The 17,905-nt window shown below is 39.1% G+C and overlaps 1 protein-coding gene across 1 annotated transcript in view; it reads left to right on the plus strand.

Moving 5' to 3' along the window:
* The window catches only part of CDKL2 (cyclin dependent kinase like 2), a 2,041,037-nt gene that overhangs the window by 1,305,246 nt on the left and 717,886 nt on the right, over positions 1–17,905 (plus strand). The window contains exon 6 of the mRNA XM_044060356.1: positions 14,235–14,374. Coding sequence (XP_043916291.1) covers positions 14,235–14,374 — 140 coding nt within the window. The remainder of the gene's footprint in view (positions 1–14,234; positions 14,375–17,905) is intronic.

Consider the following 17,905-nt stretch of genomic DNA (forward strand, 5'->3'; position numbering starts at 1 on the left):
TACTCAACTTCTTGTATTTCTCAGTCTAGAATTAGTATTTCCAAATAAACTTTTCAAGGTAATATTCCTGCCAAAGCATTTGATGTCTGTCACAAACTCACTTAGCAGTGGTTTAAAAGATGGCATAAAAGAAAGGCATTTCTCCAGAACAGCCAGTTGTTCATTGCTTAATCGACAATTCAAAATATTACTAACATATCTGGATACATCAGTTCCCTTAAGCAGTCACCTTCCTTTTTTTTCCTTTCGCGACTCAAGGATCTGTGTTTCTGCGGTTGCCGGTGTCTGATAAGAATGGGCAATTGCTGAAAAAACGGTAAATGAACAGCACCTTCTTTGGGACATGTGCCAGTGTCTGTTACAGTGCTAGTTTTAATTTCATTTAAATCATACCCATTGTACTTTCGCCCTATTCCTTTTATATGTATAGAACTGTTAGAAGCAGTTGAATGTTTTGAGGTGGAAGCTACTATCTTTTGTTGCGAGAGAAGCTTATCAACCACTATAATATCCTCTTCTACTTCTAACTGGGGACCTTTGGGCATATTATTGGTAGAATTAGCACCTATCTCCTTCAACAAAACAGTTCCTTCCCTAGATTGACCCATTTTCCTTGAACAATCAAAAAGATGTTCCATCTTAAAGTCATTGTAATCTCTCATGAGTTTATGACTTGATATTTCTTAACTTCATATCCTAAAGATTCAAATTACACCGTAGAGTTTCTAACTTCGAGATACAAATCTCAGACAACTCCATATTCTCTAATTTAAGTTGTTTCCTTCTTATTAAATCAGCTATTTCTCCCTCTACAGCCTTGAAGTACTCAATGAGTAGCCTGCTATATCTAAAGCTTGTCTTTAAGTTTATCACTTGCCAATGAGCAAGTAGATCAGGATATGTATTTCCATACATCAGCATACATTTAATTTGTAGGCTTCTCGAAACTACTTGATGGTGCATGAAAGCTTCTAAATGAAAGCATTGCCACTGTAGCCTTTTTAACTGATAGGCTGCATTCTCTACTTCAGTGAATACAGTATCAAAAGTCTCAGATGGTTGCATAATGTTAGTTTGCCTAGTGGCTTCCATATCAAGCCTCAGCAATAGTAAAGGGTTGCTTTGACTCACCAAAATCCCAGGCATAGTCATATTAACATTGATAGCAGGTCATGACTTACTCTTCGCATTGCCATCTAAAACGCTGTTTGCAATATTACTTTCAGCCATGTGTGATAGCAAAAGCCAGACACTAAGTAAAAGAAAAGAGAAAAACACTTCTGCATGTCATTGAAGGTTGTCCTGAAAAAAACAAGCAAGTAAACACACAGAAAAATGTCCAGATGAACCACCATGGAACTTATAAAATCACCTTTTTAATAAAAGCTTTTAAAATCAATAAACATGCTAGAATCCTTTATACTGCTCATAAAAAGCAAAGAGAATGGATAAGCGCTCTCTGCATATAGCCTTCATCAGATCCTAATCTTGCTTACTTCTCCTTTGCATTTCAATTATCTTCATAACCAGTCATATCATCAAACACAGACCAGCCCCTTCCTTGTAGCCAATCATCTCCTTTCAATAGGGGCACCGTCCTTTTAATATTGGTTTCAATGGAAGTTCTGCATTCAGACCGGGCTTTTGATCCACCTTCAAATCAGCTATCCATTTAACTTCAGCTAGAGTTTTTAGTTGAATCTAGAACAGCAGCTGCTGTTAAAAAAGGGATACTTAGTAGGGTGTATAAAGTATTCCACAAAAACTATAGGAATCAGTCAGAGGAGTTTAGAAAAGATTGGGACGAGAGATTGACTGAGTAATTCACAAGGAAAGAAGGGGGGTACATATGTATGGCTCCCAAATATGCAGCAAAGTCTAAAAGATGTAGGGTTTTTGCTTGGAAATGTTTGCATAGGTATTTTTATACATCAAGCAGACTCCAAAGAATTTTTCCTTGGGTAGATGGCAAATGTTTGAGGTGTGATGAGGAAGAAAGAGGTAACTGGGAAAAAGAAGTTATTCCTTACCATAATGTTCCATCTGTGTTGTTGATCTTTACTAATACTTGACTGTGAGCTCAGTTCCGAGCCTTGGAACTGACTTGGCCATTATTCCAGCTCTCTCCTTCCAAAACTCTTGAGCTAAGCTCTACTCATAATGCTCTTCACCAAATTACCTCAGATCAAGTTTGCAAACAATAGTGACAAACAAGAAATAACAGATCAATGGCCATATCTGTGTCTGTCTTATAAAAGCTAGTCTTTGGAGAGATCTGATCCACCAAGAGTTCTAAAGGCAGGGGGAAGGAGGAAGGGAATGTTAAGGATTAGTGAAGATCGACAACAAAGACGCAATGTTATAGTAAGACATAGCTTCTTTATCTGATGTTGTCAATCTGCACGTAATCCTTGACCGTGGGACAGAGTCCCTAGCTACCTGGATCTTGGGAGGTCTCATGCTAGAATATTCCTGAGCATCATCGAGCCAAATGATGCATGTCCCCTAGAGATCAGTTCCAGTTTGTAATGCGTAATAAAGGTATGAGGAGATGTCCATGTTGCCACTGCAAAAATATCATCTAAAGAAGCTCTGGCATAAAAAACTGCAGATGTTGCTATTGCTGTAGTTGAACAAGCTTTTACAGGTCCTGGTGGGTGGAGTCCCTTTCTGTTGTAAACAAAGGTGATACAGTCTCTAAGCCTAACTTTAGATATTGGACTTCCTAAAGTGACTGAAGAAAAGGAAATAAATAACTGGTTAGATTTTCTGATTTCCTTTATTCTGTGAAGGTAGAAATGTAATTGTATGTGTACATCTAGTAAGTGCAGACAATACTCCCCTTTATTAGAAAAGTTATGAACAAACTGAGTTGTATAGTCTGATTGATATTTGACTCAGAAACAAACTTTGATAGGAAGGAAGGATTTGTCTGGAGGGAGACCCTGTCCTTATGAAAGATTAAGTAGGCTTTGCAGGATAAGGCCTGTATTTCAGATATTCTTCTGGTAGGCGTGATCGCTATTAAAAACAAGGTTTTCCAGGACAAAAAATGTAAGTCACAACTTGCTGAAGGCTCAAAAGGGTGACAAACAAGACATTGAAGTACAAGATTCAAATCCCATGGCACAAAGGGTTCTTTTTATGGAGGGCTGAGCATTAAGGTTCCTTTCAAAAAGGCTTTGCAAAGTTTATGTGACATAAGGGATGAACCATTTACACCAGTATGAAAGTTAGATATTGCAGCAAGCTGCTCTCGAATAGTAGAGGCTGATGTACCTGCCTCAAACAGTAAAGTGAAAAAGTCTTGAACTTTATCAACGGGTGCTGAATATGGGTCGAGATTACAGTCTAGCAACAATTTAGTAAACTTTAGCCACTTATTATGGTACAGTTTTCTTGTTGAAGGTTTGTGGTGGGCCAGAATGATGTGTTAGACCAGGGAGGTGGGAGAGGGGTGTCTGGCAAGCATGGGAACTGGAGAACCCATGCAGGGAGCTTGAGATGCTGCAAATTCAGATGACCCGGTCCCTCCGGGTGGGACAGTAGGTCTGGAGCTGGGTCCAGTATCCAAGGTATCTGAAGTAGATGAGGTCATAGGAAAGGAAACCAGATCTGCCAAGAGCAGAATAGGTGATGAGGATTATCCTGTTCTTCAACCTGCTGGCTTTCTTTAGAAACTGGCATATTAGAGGAATCAGAGGAAAGGCATACAGTAGACTGGGGGAGGTCAGTCATGAAGGAGAGAATCTCTGTATGACTCCCCTGGTGGGGGGATTAGGGCAAAGTAACTGCTGCACTTGTTGTTTAGAGGGGAGGTGAAGAGTTCGCACCAAGGTTGACCCAAAGGTGGAATATCTTTCCTGCCACCACTGGCTTCAGAGACCACTCATGAGGCATGAGGATGGATCTGCTTAGTTTGTCTGCAGTCACATTGGAGCTATCCAGAATGTGCTTTGCCACTGGAAAATGGTCAGAAGAAATTGCCCATTGACATACTCTGTGTGCTTCTCAACAAAGAGGGTAAGATATGGTTCCCCCTTGCCTGTTGGTGTACCAGACTACTGACATATTGTCTGTTTGAATTGCAGTTGTTCCCAAGGGGAGGGTATCTTGAAATTTCTGCAATGCTAAGAGCACTGCCCTCATCTCTAGAACATTGATGTGCAAATTAGCCTCCAGCTAGGACCAAGTGCCTTGGACTGCCTTTCCCAGATAATGCCCCCCCACCCTATATGGGACAGGTCTATATTAGCATGTCGACAGGGCAAAAAATCGAACGCCCTTATGTCAACACATATTGAATGAAATGTCACTATCTTGAATTGCCAGAACAGCAATTTATTTCCCAGGGAAAAAAATCACTGAGCCAACAACAGAAAAAAAAAAAACAATAGACAAAATAAAGTGGGGGGGCTGTGCCACCCACATCCCCCCTACTTAAATATACCAACTCCGAGATCGCACTTCAGTGAAAGAAACATCAAATTCCTGACAATGGCCCAGCAATTTTTTTCCCTGGGAAAAAATCGCTGTTCTAGCAGTTCGAGATTTAGGCATTTCATGCTATATGTGTCGATGTAAGGGCGTTCAATATTCAGCCCTGTCGACATGCTAATATAGACACATCTGGGACATGTCCATGGTCACTATGGCTTGGGGTTGAGGATGGATAAAGGGACGGCCTAACAAAATTTCTTTGGAGTGGAGCCACTAACTTAGGTCTTCTTTGAATCGATTGGTGATCATAATCAGATGGGACATTAGCTGATTCAATAGGGACCACTGGGAGGTCAGACGCCATTGAAGAATTCGCATATGATATCTGGCCAGGGGGACTAGAGTGGTAGAGGCTGCCATTGACCCTAGAGTTTGTAGATTGAGTCTTGCTGTTACTTTCTTGCTGTGAATGATCTGGCTGACTTGTGATCTGATCCTTTAAAGTCTTTCTAGGGGAAGAGATGCAATACTAGTGAGTATGTGAGCATTGTGATGGCTCTAAATAAGATATTTTTGTGGATTATAGTGATTCCTAAGCCCGAACAGATGAGAAGAGTATAATCTCTTGCCTTTACGAATTGATGCCTGGTGGGAGCAGTAAGGAGCCAGTTGTCTAGATGTGGAAACACTCAGAATCCTAGCAGTCTGAGGTGAGCTGCTACCACTGCCATGTATTTGGTGAACACCCTGGGAACTGTGGTGAGACCAAAGGGGAAGGCCCTAAACTGATAGTGACTGGCTCCCAGCTGGAAGTGCAGGAACCTTCTGGACCACTTGTCCATTTTTATATGGTAATATGCATCCTGAAGATTTACTGAGCACATCCAATCATCTTTTTCCAAGAACGGAAATATAGAATCAAGACCATCTGGAATTTGGTTTGCTGAATTGATTTATTCAACTGACTGAGATCAAAAATTGGTCTCCAGTCCCCTGTTTTCTTTGGCACTAAAAAGAATCTTGAGTAGATCCTGGATCCTCTCTGATCTGGTGGGACTACTTGGATGACTGTTTTGTCGAGCAGTTTTTGAATTTCTGTGACTGCTGCATCCCTGTGACTGGGTGGAACATCAAGGATTCGTCTTAGACTTTTTGGTTCTACTGAAATGAGAATATTGTAACCTCTCCTTATAATCCTCTGCACCAATTTGTCCATTGTTATCCTTAGCCAGGCAGATTGGTGCAGGGATAATCATCCCCTAACTGCCTCCAGAGAAAGGTAATCAGACCTCCTTTCAGGAGGACTGATAGGGGTTACCAGGGAAAGAGTCCCTGGAACCCTTATACTGTGGGTCACTTCTGCCTCTTGAGTGGCGTCTTCCATTATTACTCCTCCCTCTGCCCCAGGGGAAGTCATTGCCATGTGAGTCCTGTAAAGGCCCCTCTGACATTTTGAACCATAGTCTCCCACTTCTCTGGTTCCTGAAAGAAGGCTGTTGAGGATTGGAAAAGCATATGCCCATGGCAGAAAGGGTTTTCCCATCTTTCTCACATCTGGCTAGAGTTTCTTTAACTTTGGGACCAAATAGGGATTTTCCATCAAAAGGAGCATTGACAAAAGAAAACTTAAATGGCTCCATGAAATCACATAAGCACATTCAGGTGTGCCTCTTGATCACTATGCCTGAACCTGCTGCTCTTGTTGTCCTTTTGGCAGCATGAGCAATTAGCTTCATGGATGAGTTGGAGATAGATTCTAGGGTGGTAAGCTGAGAAGCCAATTTGTCTCAAACTCCTTCAGCTACTGCTCCCAAAAGAGTATCTGATAGCTCTATAATCAGATCTCTTTGAAACCTCATAAAATGTGCTATGTAATTCAAGGACCTGAGAGCGAAGGCCAGTGAAGCATATATGCATTTCCCAAATCTATCCATTATCTGATACTCCTTGTTAGGAGGATGGATAGTAGGACTTTCATCAGCAAGTTCCTTCTTGGTGGCTGCTGCTATCACCATGGTGTCCACTGCTACCACTATGGTGTCCACAGGAAATCCTTTAGCCCAGTGTTGCTGATCCTGAAGGACAGAAAGGATATGGTCAGGTCTCTTTGGGATTGGCTTGATAGAGTCTGGTAACTTCCAAGCTCGCTGTGTGATCAACTTAATAAAATCATCAGTGGGTGGAGAGATCCAAGAGGTAGATGACTGGGCATGAAAAGTCTCTACGAGGAAGACTGAAGGGTAGTCCAGACACCCCTCTGTTAAGCATCTTTAGGATGTCCCTGAAGGAACAGCTTCAGGGGTTGACTTAGGGGAACCTTCTCCCTCATCGAAATTGGTATCTTCTGTGAAGGATTGTCAGGGGAGTCCAAGTTCTTTCTTTTGCACTTTCTCTTCAAAGGTACCTCTTCAGTGGGGTGTTGCAGAGAGGCATCTGAAGATGACATAACCAATGTGGTTTGGACGTGAGACATTTGTGCTGTCTGTCCCAGGGAAGAGACTGGAGGAAGCTACAGTCAAGGGGCTGGACAAGACATTTGGTCCAACACAGAAGGCATAACTGTTTGTCCAAAATGGACAAGGCCCTATTCATGGTTTGGAAGACAGGCCCACCTGTAGAAGGATAGGAGCCTGGAACCAAAATAGACTCCTTTGGAACCATGGTCCCACCCCGCACTGAGGAGGTCATCTCCGAAGCCAAAGCTAGAGTTGAGCCTACATATGCCTAAGCACTGAGGGGCATGGAGGAATCCAAAAGTATAGAAGTCGAACCCTGCCCCTCAGAACCAGCAAACCACAGGAAGTCTCCAGGTCTGACAATCCTGAAGAACTCAGGGTAGCTATTGGTGCTGGAGAAGGAGCTCTGACCGGCATTGAAATGGTCAAAACCAGGAAGGTCGGTACCAGGAGCTCTGAAAACTCAGCTGGAGGTGAAGGAGGAAGAATTAATGGTGTGGACGAAGGTAAGGTTTCAGAGCTAACTTTGCTGGGAACCATTGAAGGAGGTAACCCCCTTGCCATTTGGAGCTAATCCACCAGTCTGATAATATCAGATTCAGACAGACTCTTGGTGGATCGAACTGAAGAAGCTGATGGAGATTTTGGTGTATGTTTCTCTATAAAGGGGCTGGGAGGATGGTCCATAAAAGGATCTACTGAAGGGGAATATGTGGTTCATGGTAAAATTTTAAGTGAAAAAGGTCCTTTGACTCCTTACCCTTGGTCGGTACCAAAGAAGAAGTGTCCCTATTTGACATTGGTACCGATGTAGATTCTACTGAAACAGGTACCAAAGATATTGGCACTGAAGAAGTCGGTGCAGAAACAAGCTCCATTGACAGCAAAGATTGAATGTTTTGGACCATCAATTCTGCGGGAGCTGTCATCACTGTGGGAGTCTTAGCAATTTTGCTTGGCGGTTCCAAGGAATGTGTTGGAACTAACCGACTTCTTTTCTTTGGTTTGGTAAAGGAGGAGGAAGAAGAAGAAGAAGAAAAAGAAGAAGACTACTTCAGTTTTAGGACCAGATAAGGCCTTGTCAAAATTAATTTTAAGAAAGCTTTCAAAATTAACTTGTTTCTATGGTTTGTAAGAGTTCTGTGGCTAAAACTGTGACCGATTGCACAGTCCTCTTGTAGCTGGAGCACACCAAGACAATAGACACAAAGAATGTATCCATCTGAATTTGGAAGCTTCCTGTCCCATTTCTGGCACCTCTTGAAGCCCAAAGTGCCTTTAAAGGGTTTGTCAGCCAATACAAACAACAAAGGCCACAACGACACATACACAGAGAAACGCTATTACTGAGAAATCAAAAAGGAAATTTTTTTTTTTTAATAAATTAGGTAGCGTCTCAAGTTCCATTGTTGGTACTTTTTTCCCCTTTACCCTCAGGTATTCTTAAATACCACTGCTGGTATTTCTTTTCTTTCTGCCTTTTTCCTTAGTTTATTAATAGATAGGTAGATGATTAAAATAAAGCATGTGGACACATAAACTAAACTATCTAAAAGAGGAGTGGGTAGATATAATGGAATATCGATAGAAAATAAAATCTAACTTGCAGTTTTTGAAAATCATTTATCACTATAGAGCTCAGTGAGAATGTTTCTGGCACTACGAGATCAGAGGTAATTTGGTGAGGAAAATTATGGGTAGAGCTTAGCTCAAGAGTTTTGGAAGGTGCGAGCAGGAATAATGGCTGAGTCGGTTCTGAGGTTCAGAACTAAGCCCACAGTCAAGGATTATGTGAAGACTGACAACATCAGATCATATGTTTTGGGAGTTTAATGAGTTGGCTGACTTTAAAATATTGGGTGAGCAAATGGGTGTAGCTAAGAAAATTATTTTTGAGCTGGGATACCGAATCTGAATTGTCTAGACATAGTAAAGCCTTGTTGAGTTTAATTCTGTTGGTTGCCAAAAAAGTAATTACTAGAAAATGGAAATCAAAGTCTAAACCAACTGTATTTGAAGCAGTAAATATTGTAACATAGATCAAAGGACTGGAAGTGGGATCTTTAGATAAAGGTAGGAGCAAAAAACCTAGAAAAATGGAAATTTGGTGAACAATTCATACAGAATAATATTTTGGAGGAGTGAGATTTAAGGGAAGGCAGGAATTGATCAATTTATGTAATGCTGGATTGATGATAATAGTATAAAAGTATATATGTGGTGTATAATCTTTGTAACTGTGAACATGTTAACATGATTTGTTTTCTTTTATATAAATGTACGCTTGCCTATGTATTAATTGATAATGCAACAGAGGTGATAGAAAAAGGATATGACCATCCAGACAACTCAAGAAGACCTTCAAATAAAGGCAGTTAGAGTGCCAAAAGCATCTGAGCTTCCTTGCTGCATGATTGGACTCTTACAAGCTTGATGGAACTAAAGGTATACTAACAAAACTTCAAGGCAGAGCAGATGTCACATTCTGGGGAAGCTTTCCAATATTATTTCTTTTGTAAGAAAACTAGTGTTTTTTTCTGGGAAACAAATATATTTTACATTAGGAAACTTATTTTCTTTGGACTGTCATTCTATACCAGGGGTTTTGAGTAATTATTTTTTTCAGATCCTTATTTTGGGGATTGTAAAGAGGGAGGTTCCGTGGTGGTTAGACCAGTTCTATTTCAAATTTATGTCCCCTATTGTCTCTTCTGCATCCACTAGAGTCTGAAGCTAACAATGCTTCTGACCTGGCTTATGGAGAAGTTTCAAAGACAGTGATCATGCCAGGTATGTGAAACAAATAAGGCAGACAGAAACATATAAATGCGAAAGAGATGCTGGCAGTAATAAATGCTTTGAAAGCCCTAAATCATCTGTAATGAAGTCTTAAAATATCAAGTGTAACTGCAACCCCCAAAATGTTGACATAGTTTGTAGTTTTGCAAATAAATTCTGTACTCATCTAGAAAACTGTATACATCTGTCAATCTCTGCCAGAACTAAGCACATTTGAATGGTAAGAGCAAATAAGCCTGGTGTTGCACATCCGTAAATAAACAGTGCAGTGAAAGGAAACTGTGTGACTCTGTCCAAATCACTTAATCATATAGCACTCCTGGGATGAGTCTGAAAAAGGTTTGTGGAGATCAGTGTTTAGCAAATATACATAAAATAAAATAAGCTCATTAGAATTTATAGCAGATCTAATGTCCCACAAAACAAAGTCAGAGTGAAGAGGTTATCCAAGGTACTAAGAATCCTATCAGGACAACAAATGCTTGCCATGAACTTAAGCTGGCATTGAATACTAAGGGTAGTTACAAAGTCCTTTTACTTATATCAGGAAATTACAGAATAACACCCAGCAGTGCACTGGTGCTACCTATTGTGTTCCAGAAGATACCGGAAAAAATTTAGCAAACAAATTCAGTGCAAATTTCACCACAGTGTTTAGGAAGTCCTTCAGGAAATTATTTCATCTCAGAAACATCTGTACAAAACATATGTATATGTAGAGATCTCAATTCCCCTATCATTGCAAAAGAAAACTTTCTAAAAGTACTTTCCAAAAACAAAAAGTACATAATTTGTGGGACCCAATAACATAACCAGCTGCCTGATTTACAGCAATAATCATGCAGTGGTGTACCCACTACTACAACTATTCAAGCTTATCAACTAGATTTGGTTCTGTGGTTTAGCACACAGCAGTTTTGACACCACTTCAGAAGGGGGGGGGGGACTCACCACAGAACCCAGGAATTACAGACCCATCAAACTGACATACATCTTCTGCAAGGTCATGGAATGGGTCATATCAGACCTGAATAACTATGTTATTAAAAATAATTATAAGACTTAACTCCCAGAGTCTGACTTTGTTAAGGATAGCTCCTGTCTAATGGATCTAGTAAATTTTTGACAGGGTAACACAAGCCATGGACAGTGGTCGCATTACCCATGCATTATACCTTGACCACAATATCGCATTTGATACATTACTACATGCCAACATTATCAACAAACTTAATGCACTCCAAATTGATCCCTATGTAATTAAATGGATAACTAATTGCCTGTGGGACAGAAAGCACCCTGTGTATGCCAGATGTCCTCAGAGAGCATGCTGTTTGGCATACACTTCTTTGAGCTCCAAATCAAAAATGGGCATCTCTGGTTACCATGTTTGAAGATGATTGTAAACTGGCTGTCATATTCAAATTACCTTCTGGTATGCAGAAGCTACAAAGTGAACTTACACATGTTAGTGGCTGGTGCTTTGAAAATGAGCCAAAACTAAATGCTTAAAATGCAATATTGTTGCATTTGATAAACAAGCCCTCCACCCAGCTTATACTAGGAAGACCAACCCACTGCAAAATGAAGATGTTGTGCCTGGCCTTGGAACATGGGTAGATACTTCCATCTCATTTGATCATCATATTGTAGCAGTGTTCAAGAAGTCCTTTAATGTGACACTTCTGATCAGGAGGGCTATTTCCTCTTGATATAAAGAAGTCCTTGCCTATTTGTATTCTGCACTGATCAGGCTAGTCATTGAATGCAGTGCCCCCATTTGGGATGTATCTTACTAAACATATTAAGCAGTTGGAGAAATCCCAGAGGTTCTTGATAAGAAGATTGTGGACCTAAAGGAATTGATTGACAAAGAGAAGCTGAAGGCCTTGTCTGTGTATTCAGTGTATTACAGACTACTTGGGAATGATCTGTGCCTTCCCTTCTGTGCCATTTATATTTGGCAATCCAAGACCTATTATTTCTGCACAAATCAAATAGCTCAGTGAACAATGTAACCCGAAATTTGAACCTGCTGCAGCAAATAATTCATGGTAGAGAGAGAGAACCTTATCATGCAATGACTACATGTTCTTTGGATCAAACTCCCCCTCCAGACTGAGTAATGAGCACACTATCTTCCTTTAAGAAGGAATTAGATAATTGGATGGGTATTTATAAATTCATCCCTTGCTGTGGCCTGGCTATTTTGCCTTGAAAAAGGAGGTAAGCTGTAATGGTAGGTACTGGCAAAGTGTAAATGACCACAAAGCCCAGTTGCCTTCTATGTTGTGATTGTCATACTCTACCTTTCCTTCTCCAACCCTGTCATTCCTTTGCAGTTCTTCTTATGAGCTTTTTGATAATTGCTCTTTACTCCCATTTCCACCCCTTAATCTGGTCACACAATAGTTTAGATTAGTTCAGTAGACCCTTTAAGGCTGCTAGCTCCCCTTCCTGCCTTGCTGTTTGTGTGCAGGTATGAATATATTAATGCATGTACATGCACCATGTTCCCAAGAGTTCATCATCGCATTCCTTAACTGCCACTAGGGAATACATGCCCTTATTACAGGCTCTGCTCTGGCTATGAGAATATTTTTTTAATTAGCTGCTGTGTTTGCATTGCTTTTTCACTGTGGTAATCATTAATGAGTCTAGGGATGTTTTGCACCCGATAGGTAAACAGCAGAGCCATCCCAGTGTGATTGTGGCTGCAATTCCTCTTCAGAAGTAAAATTGTTAAATACTATGACAGCTTCCTCACCTACAATATGAAGTAATCCTACACACTGTTAGTTTGCATTTTTTTCTCACTGCAACTTTACTCGCAGTGGCACTTCGTTCAAAACACTGAATGTCAATTTTTAGTTTTCAAAGATGTTCCTCTGCACGTTTGGAGATGCCAGTGGTTGTGATATTTTCATCTACATGCTGGTTAACTGCTGTGTGAAAAAAACAAATAAAAATAACAAGAGCAAGATTTTTGCTCAACATGGGAATAATTATGAAATGGTTTATTTATTTCAATTTGATAAGTGGGTAAGTGGATTGGTCAGGTCTATCAACACGAAACCATTGAAATTCACTTCTGCAAATTGCAGAATTTTTCCCGGGGCAATGAAACAATTTCCCTGTAGCACAATGGAACACACTGCGCTAAATCAAACCCTCCCAAGTGGGGGGCCTCCCCCCCATAACTATATATACCAACTCCGAGATCTTACTACAGTGGGGAAAAGGGAAAAGTTGTGGAGTTGGCCAACTACTTTGTTACCCTTAGAGAAATTCTGCAATTTGTGGAAGTGAATCTCGATGGTTTGGTGTCAACGGAGAGATGTTCAATGGAAATATCTTTTGACATAGTAATATAGACCCTGATTGGTCAACAGACCTCTTTCAGCATTGATCTGGGCCCAGTAGTACAAGACAGAAACAGAAAATTATATGTAGACTAAACAATACATAGAGTTATATATAGTACAGTAACAGAGTACTGATGATACATCTGCATGTTGTTTACAATTATAATTACAAGTGATATGATTTACAGTATGTACATTTAAGGCTGACATTCAATCAGTGGTCATTTGTTAAAAGTATATCTTTATAAGAAAGATGTGACTACAGTATTTAATGAATGATTCTACTGTAATGTTCTTAACATGCAGCAGATGGTTGCTCAGTTTTCGTGCTGGCCTCCCATTCCCTGAGATAGGTGGAGACACCAGTAAACAAGCTTGTGCCAATTATAGAAGTGTAGCAAGTCAAAATACAGTTAGATCAGACCCAGAAGTATCTATTAGTGTCAAAACACATTTTATTCTTATACCATATCATAAATATATATTGGTTTAAAGAAAATATTTATAGCCAAGATAGCCTAATAGAGACACACAGACCCTGAACTACTTGCACTTCAAGGCTTTGCTGAAGACTGATATCACCACCTAGGTCATGTGACTCACTGTCTTTTAAAGTAAATTAAAGGCAAATCAATTTAATTCACATACTTCTGTATATGGCACTTTTCACCATCTCTAGCAAACAGGTGTCTCTTATGTATGTGTAATATCTTACTTAGGTGGTGTAAATTGCTGACAGCCTTTGATAAAATCTTCCTATAAAGCAACAAAGTATACCAGAAATGCCTTCCTATTACAATGCATATAATATAACTATAAAACTACAGAGAAGTTTTAATATCAGTATTATTAAAGGATAATATTTTTAAGATACTAAACTAGTATTTTTTTCAGAAAACAGTTGTCCTTTTTTCCTTCTTTTAATTAATGGAAAGTTGTCCATGTGATAACAGTGATTTAGATGTGTTATACAGTTCTTATTGATGGAATAGAAATATGTCCCTGCTTCTTTGTTACATCATTAGCCTTATGTCTTACCAGCGGAGGTACTTACTGATTCTGTCTCAAGTAGTAGTTAATGCAAAGCCAGATAAGGTACATTGTATTATAGAAAAAAAGGTAATTTTTTTAAACTGACCAGTTAATTATTACTTATCCTTTGTTGTAATATTAGGAAGTTTAACACAGAGACATCAGGAGCTGTTCTACAAGAATCCACTTTTTGCTGGTGTGAAGCTACCTGAAATCAAGGAAGTTGAGCCTCTAGAAAGACGATTTCCAAGATTATCATTTTTAGTGATGGACCTAATTAAGGTATTTTCAGAATCTATCAGTGCTTCAGTACTTCAATCCTTTGCTGGTGGGATTCCGCAAAGGTGTGTGTGTGTGTGTGTGTGTGTGTGTGTGTGTGTGTGTGTGTGTGTGTGTGTGTGTGTGTGTGTGTGTGTGTGTGTGTGTGTGTGTGTGCCTGTATCTGTTTGGTTGATGGGGTTATTACTCTTGCTTAACGTTCTTAGACTCATACTCCAGGAAAGCAGAAAACATGATGAGTATTCTATAAATAACAGTAAACTGATGAAAATGAAAATGTAGGAAGACTATTTATAATCTTAGTGCAAAGACAATTGCGATGAAGATAAAGATGCTTTGCCCATAATTTACCATGAAATTCTTCTTATTTTAGGACTTTTGGGACTCTACAGTTAAAATTGTTAGTGCTTTCCTTTTCTTAGAGTGTTTCCTTTCTTATACAGCAGTGCTACATTTTTGGTCAACCACTTTCCTGTCATCGATCTGTTGCTAGAGTTAGATCATTTGAAACATTATTTGATAAAATAATTGCCCAGTAGGATTCCATAAATATCGCATTTTTATGTAGTATAAGTCAGTGAACTGTTATGTAAGAGAACAGCTAGAGAATTCACAGATAACACCAAGGCCCTAGAATAAATCACCTGTGCCCTTTACGACTGTGCATATTAATGAAATAATGAACATTTTAACTGTGAAAAACGTCATCTGGGACCACAGCTCTAGACTAATAATAATGCATTGCTACTTCAGTAATTCTCATTTAATAGCAGGCTTCATATTTCAGTACACATTGACATCTGCTCACATAATTATATTGTGTTTATATTAGTTGTTATCCAGGAAATTATATTTTATTTTGTTGATATTATTATTTGATAGATTATGGTATATTGCAGCTATGTTCTAAAAATTGTATGTGTCTAGTTTGATAGTGTCAAAAAAAATCTGAATTGTCCAAAGATATATGATCTTTTGGTATTTGGTTATCTGTAATTTATTAGAGTATAGTATCAGCATTTCTGAAGCTCTTTTGGTTGGTCGATCAATTCTATGTATGCTATAGCAAGGTGGGATGATTTCTTTATCCTGTGTTTGAGACTTAAGCTGTTTCTGTTATATTTCATTTGTTGAATTTGTTATAATCTAACTATCTGAGTAATCTGGTTATTTTGTTACAGATGCTTCTGTCCTTTATGTCAGCTCATGTAGTCCTAGTTCATATTTTTTTGTGTGTTTTTTCTTGGACACCAAATGATTTGTAATAATAGGCAGTTCCTGTGTTTGTTTTAAGATGCCCACACAGAAGGAAGTCTACTAGTAATGGGATATACTTTTGGAATAATGAATGTTTTAGCTTTTATGTTCACTTAAATATTTTTGTGCACTCATTTTAGAATATTTAAGTATTTTTTGTTTGTACTATGTTTATGTCCTTGCAGTGTAACAGAAGAGAAGAAAGTGTCTGTGTATTTGTTAAAATGACTGCTAAGTGTTGTGTTGTTTGCTCTGTGGTAGTATAGTACATCTTAATAATTTGTGAATGTTGTGATTAGTATGAGAAATTTTGTAGATAGTTACTCTGGTAGAATCATTGTAAGAATAGATGCTTTGCATGTAGGCTTCTATTATGGAACTAATTTTATGGCATTATCTTGTTAGCAATTTAGATAGATGTATATGTATTTTGCCTTTATGTAAATGATTTGATTATTTTTGGAGTCAGATTATATATGTAGTTTTGTGGTTTTATAGTGTATATGTATTATGTGTTAATCTTAAGAGCATAGTTTTGAAACTTTTGTTACTGAATTTGTTTTCATTGTTTCCATTAAGTTGATTTTACATTTGTAAGCAATATGGTCAGGGAATTGTAAAATTTGTAGGAGTTAAATGTGCAGGGTGTGGGATTACTGATAGTATAAAGGTACAATCACTGGGAGTAAGTATGGATGAGGGTGAGAAGGAAAAGAGGCAGGGCACCAATCAGCACTGAGTCGTAGTCAGTCAAGGCATGCATGCACAATATGGAGTCCTCAGATCACACAGCTTTGAGAAACAGTATATTTATTTTACATTTGTTAACCAGGTTGGTCCGACTGAGCCAGTGCCCATTTTTAGAGGAGACCTGAGAAGAAAAGCTCCAGAGGAATTTCAAACATCATTAGAAAACATGGATTGAAATAAAAATTCGAGACATAAATTGTGGCATAACTTAGTTCCGTAGGCAAAAAGATACATAATAGTGGAAACACTATAGGGAATAGTACAACATCGTATCACAGAAAAAGGAATTTTAAAGGAGGCTAAAACAACATCATATAAAAAAAGGATGTTTGCAGGAAACATAAAATGAGACAATTATATATTTAAGTATGCAGATAGATACAACATAGTGGGACAATCTTGGAAGGCCAAGATACATGCAAAAAAATTATCTGGCTGAATAAATTTTGTTGTAAAAATGTTTAGCTCCAAAAGCAGTTATCAGAAGTTCTAGGGCTCTGTGTGAAATGTTACTTATGGGAAAGGTGATACAGGGCATGTATGTCTTTGGCAGGACTCTGTAGTAGACTTGTCAGTGACAGCGTCATACAGTCCAACAGGTGTGCACACTATGTGGAAGAGATATGCAGAGAGGGAGAGAGAATCTTACAGAGAGCTGAAATAGTACACCTACAGGACTGCTCCAACATGCAGTACTTGCAAGGGCACTTCAACTGTCTAGTCACTAATATAACTGAAATGCATGACAGATGTCATTATTACCTAGAAGTAGCTGCAGGAGAAGCTGTCTAGCATTACATGAAGGTGGATCTCAGCACTTGTAACAAGTAAGCAACAGCTGTGTCTTGTAGGCAGGTAACAGTTAAAACATGAACTAGGATGAGAGGCAGAAGGAAAACATCAATACTGCTTGGAGGAGGGTTTCACCTCTTATAACAAGTAAGCAGCAAATATGTTGTGGTCAGGCAACAGAGTTCCACCAACAAAAGACAGGAGCAACTGAAGAAGGAAAAAATCCAGTTCTATTTGGGAATGGGTGTCATCTCTTATAAAAGTAAGTAGCAATTGTGTCTTGTGCACACGCAATTAGCAGCTGCAGGAGGAAAATTCTAGTAATGCATGGGGGCGGGTTTTACCTCTTGTAACAAAGAAGCACCTACTGTGTTTTGTGGGCAGGCAACAGAGTTCCGCCAACATGGATGGAGCAGTCACAAGAGGTGAAAATCAATTCTACTTGGGAGTGAGTTTCACCTGTTACATCTTGTGGACTTCCAACAGACTTTCACCAATGCTAAGAGCACCTGCTGGAGGTAGCATCCATTACTGCTTGGGAGTGGGTTTCACCTTTTATAATTTTTATTAGTAAGCAACTACTGTGCCAAGCAGCAAAGTTCTACTGATGTGCTCTAGTAGCAGTCACAAGAGGAAAACTCCAGTACTGTTAGGAGATGGGTTTCACCTCTTACTACAGGTAAGCAGCGACTGTGTCTTGCGGACAGGCAACAGAAGAACAGCCACAGGAGGAAA

This window comes from Protopterus annectens, chromosome 2.part0 (genome assembly GCF_019279795.1).
Source record: "Protopterus annectens isolate FY-2018-M chromosome 2.part0, PAN1.0, whole genome shotgun sequence".
NCBI lineage: Eukaryota > Metazoa > Chordata > Ceratodontiformes > Protopteridae > Protopterus > Protopterus annectens.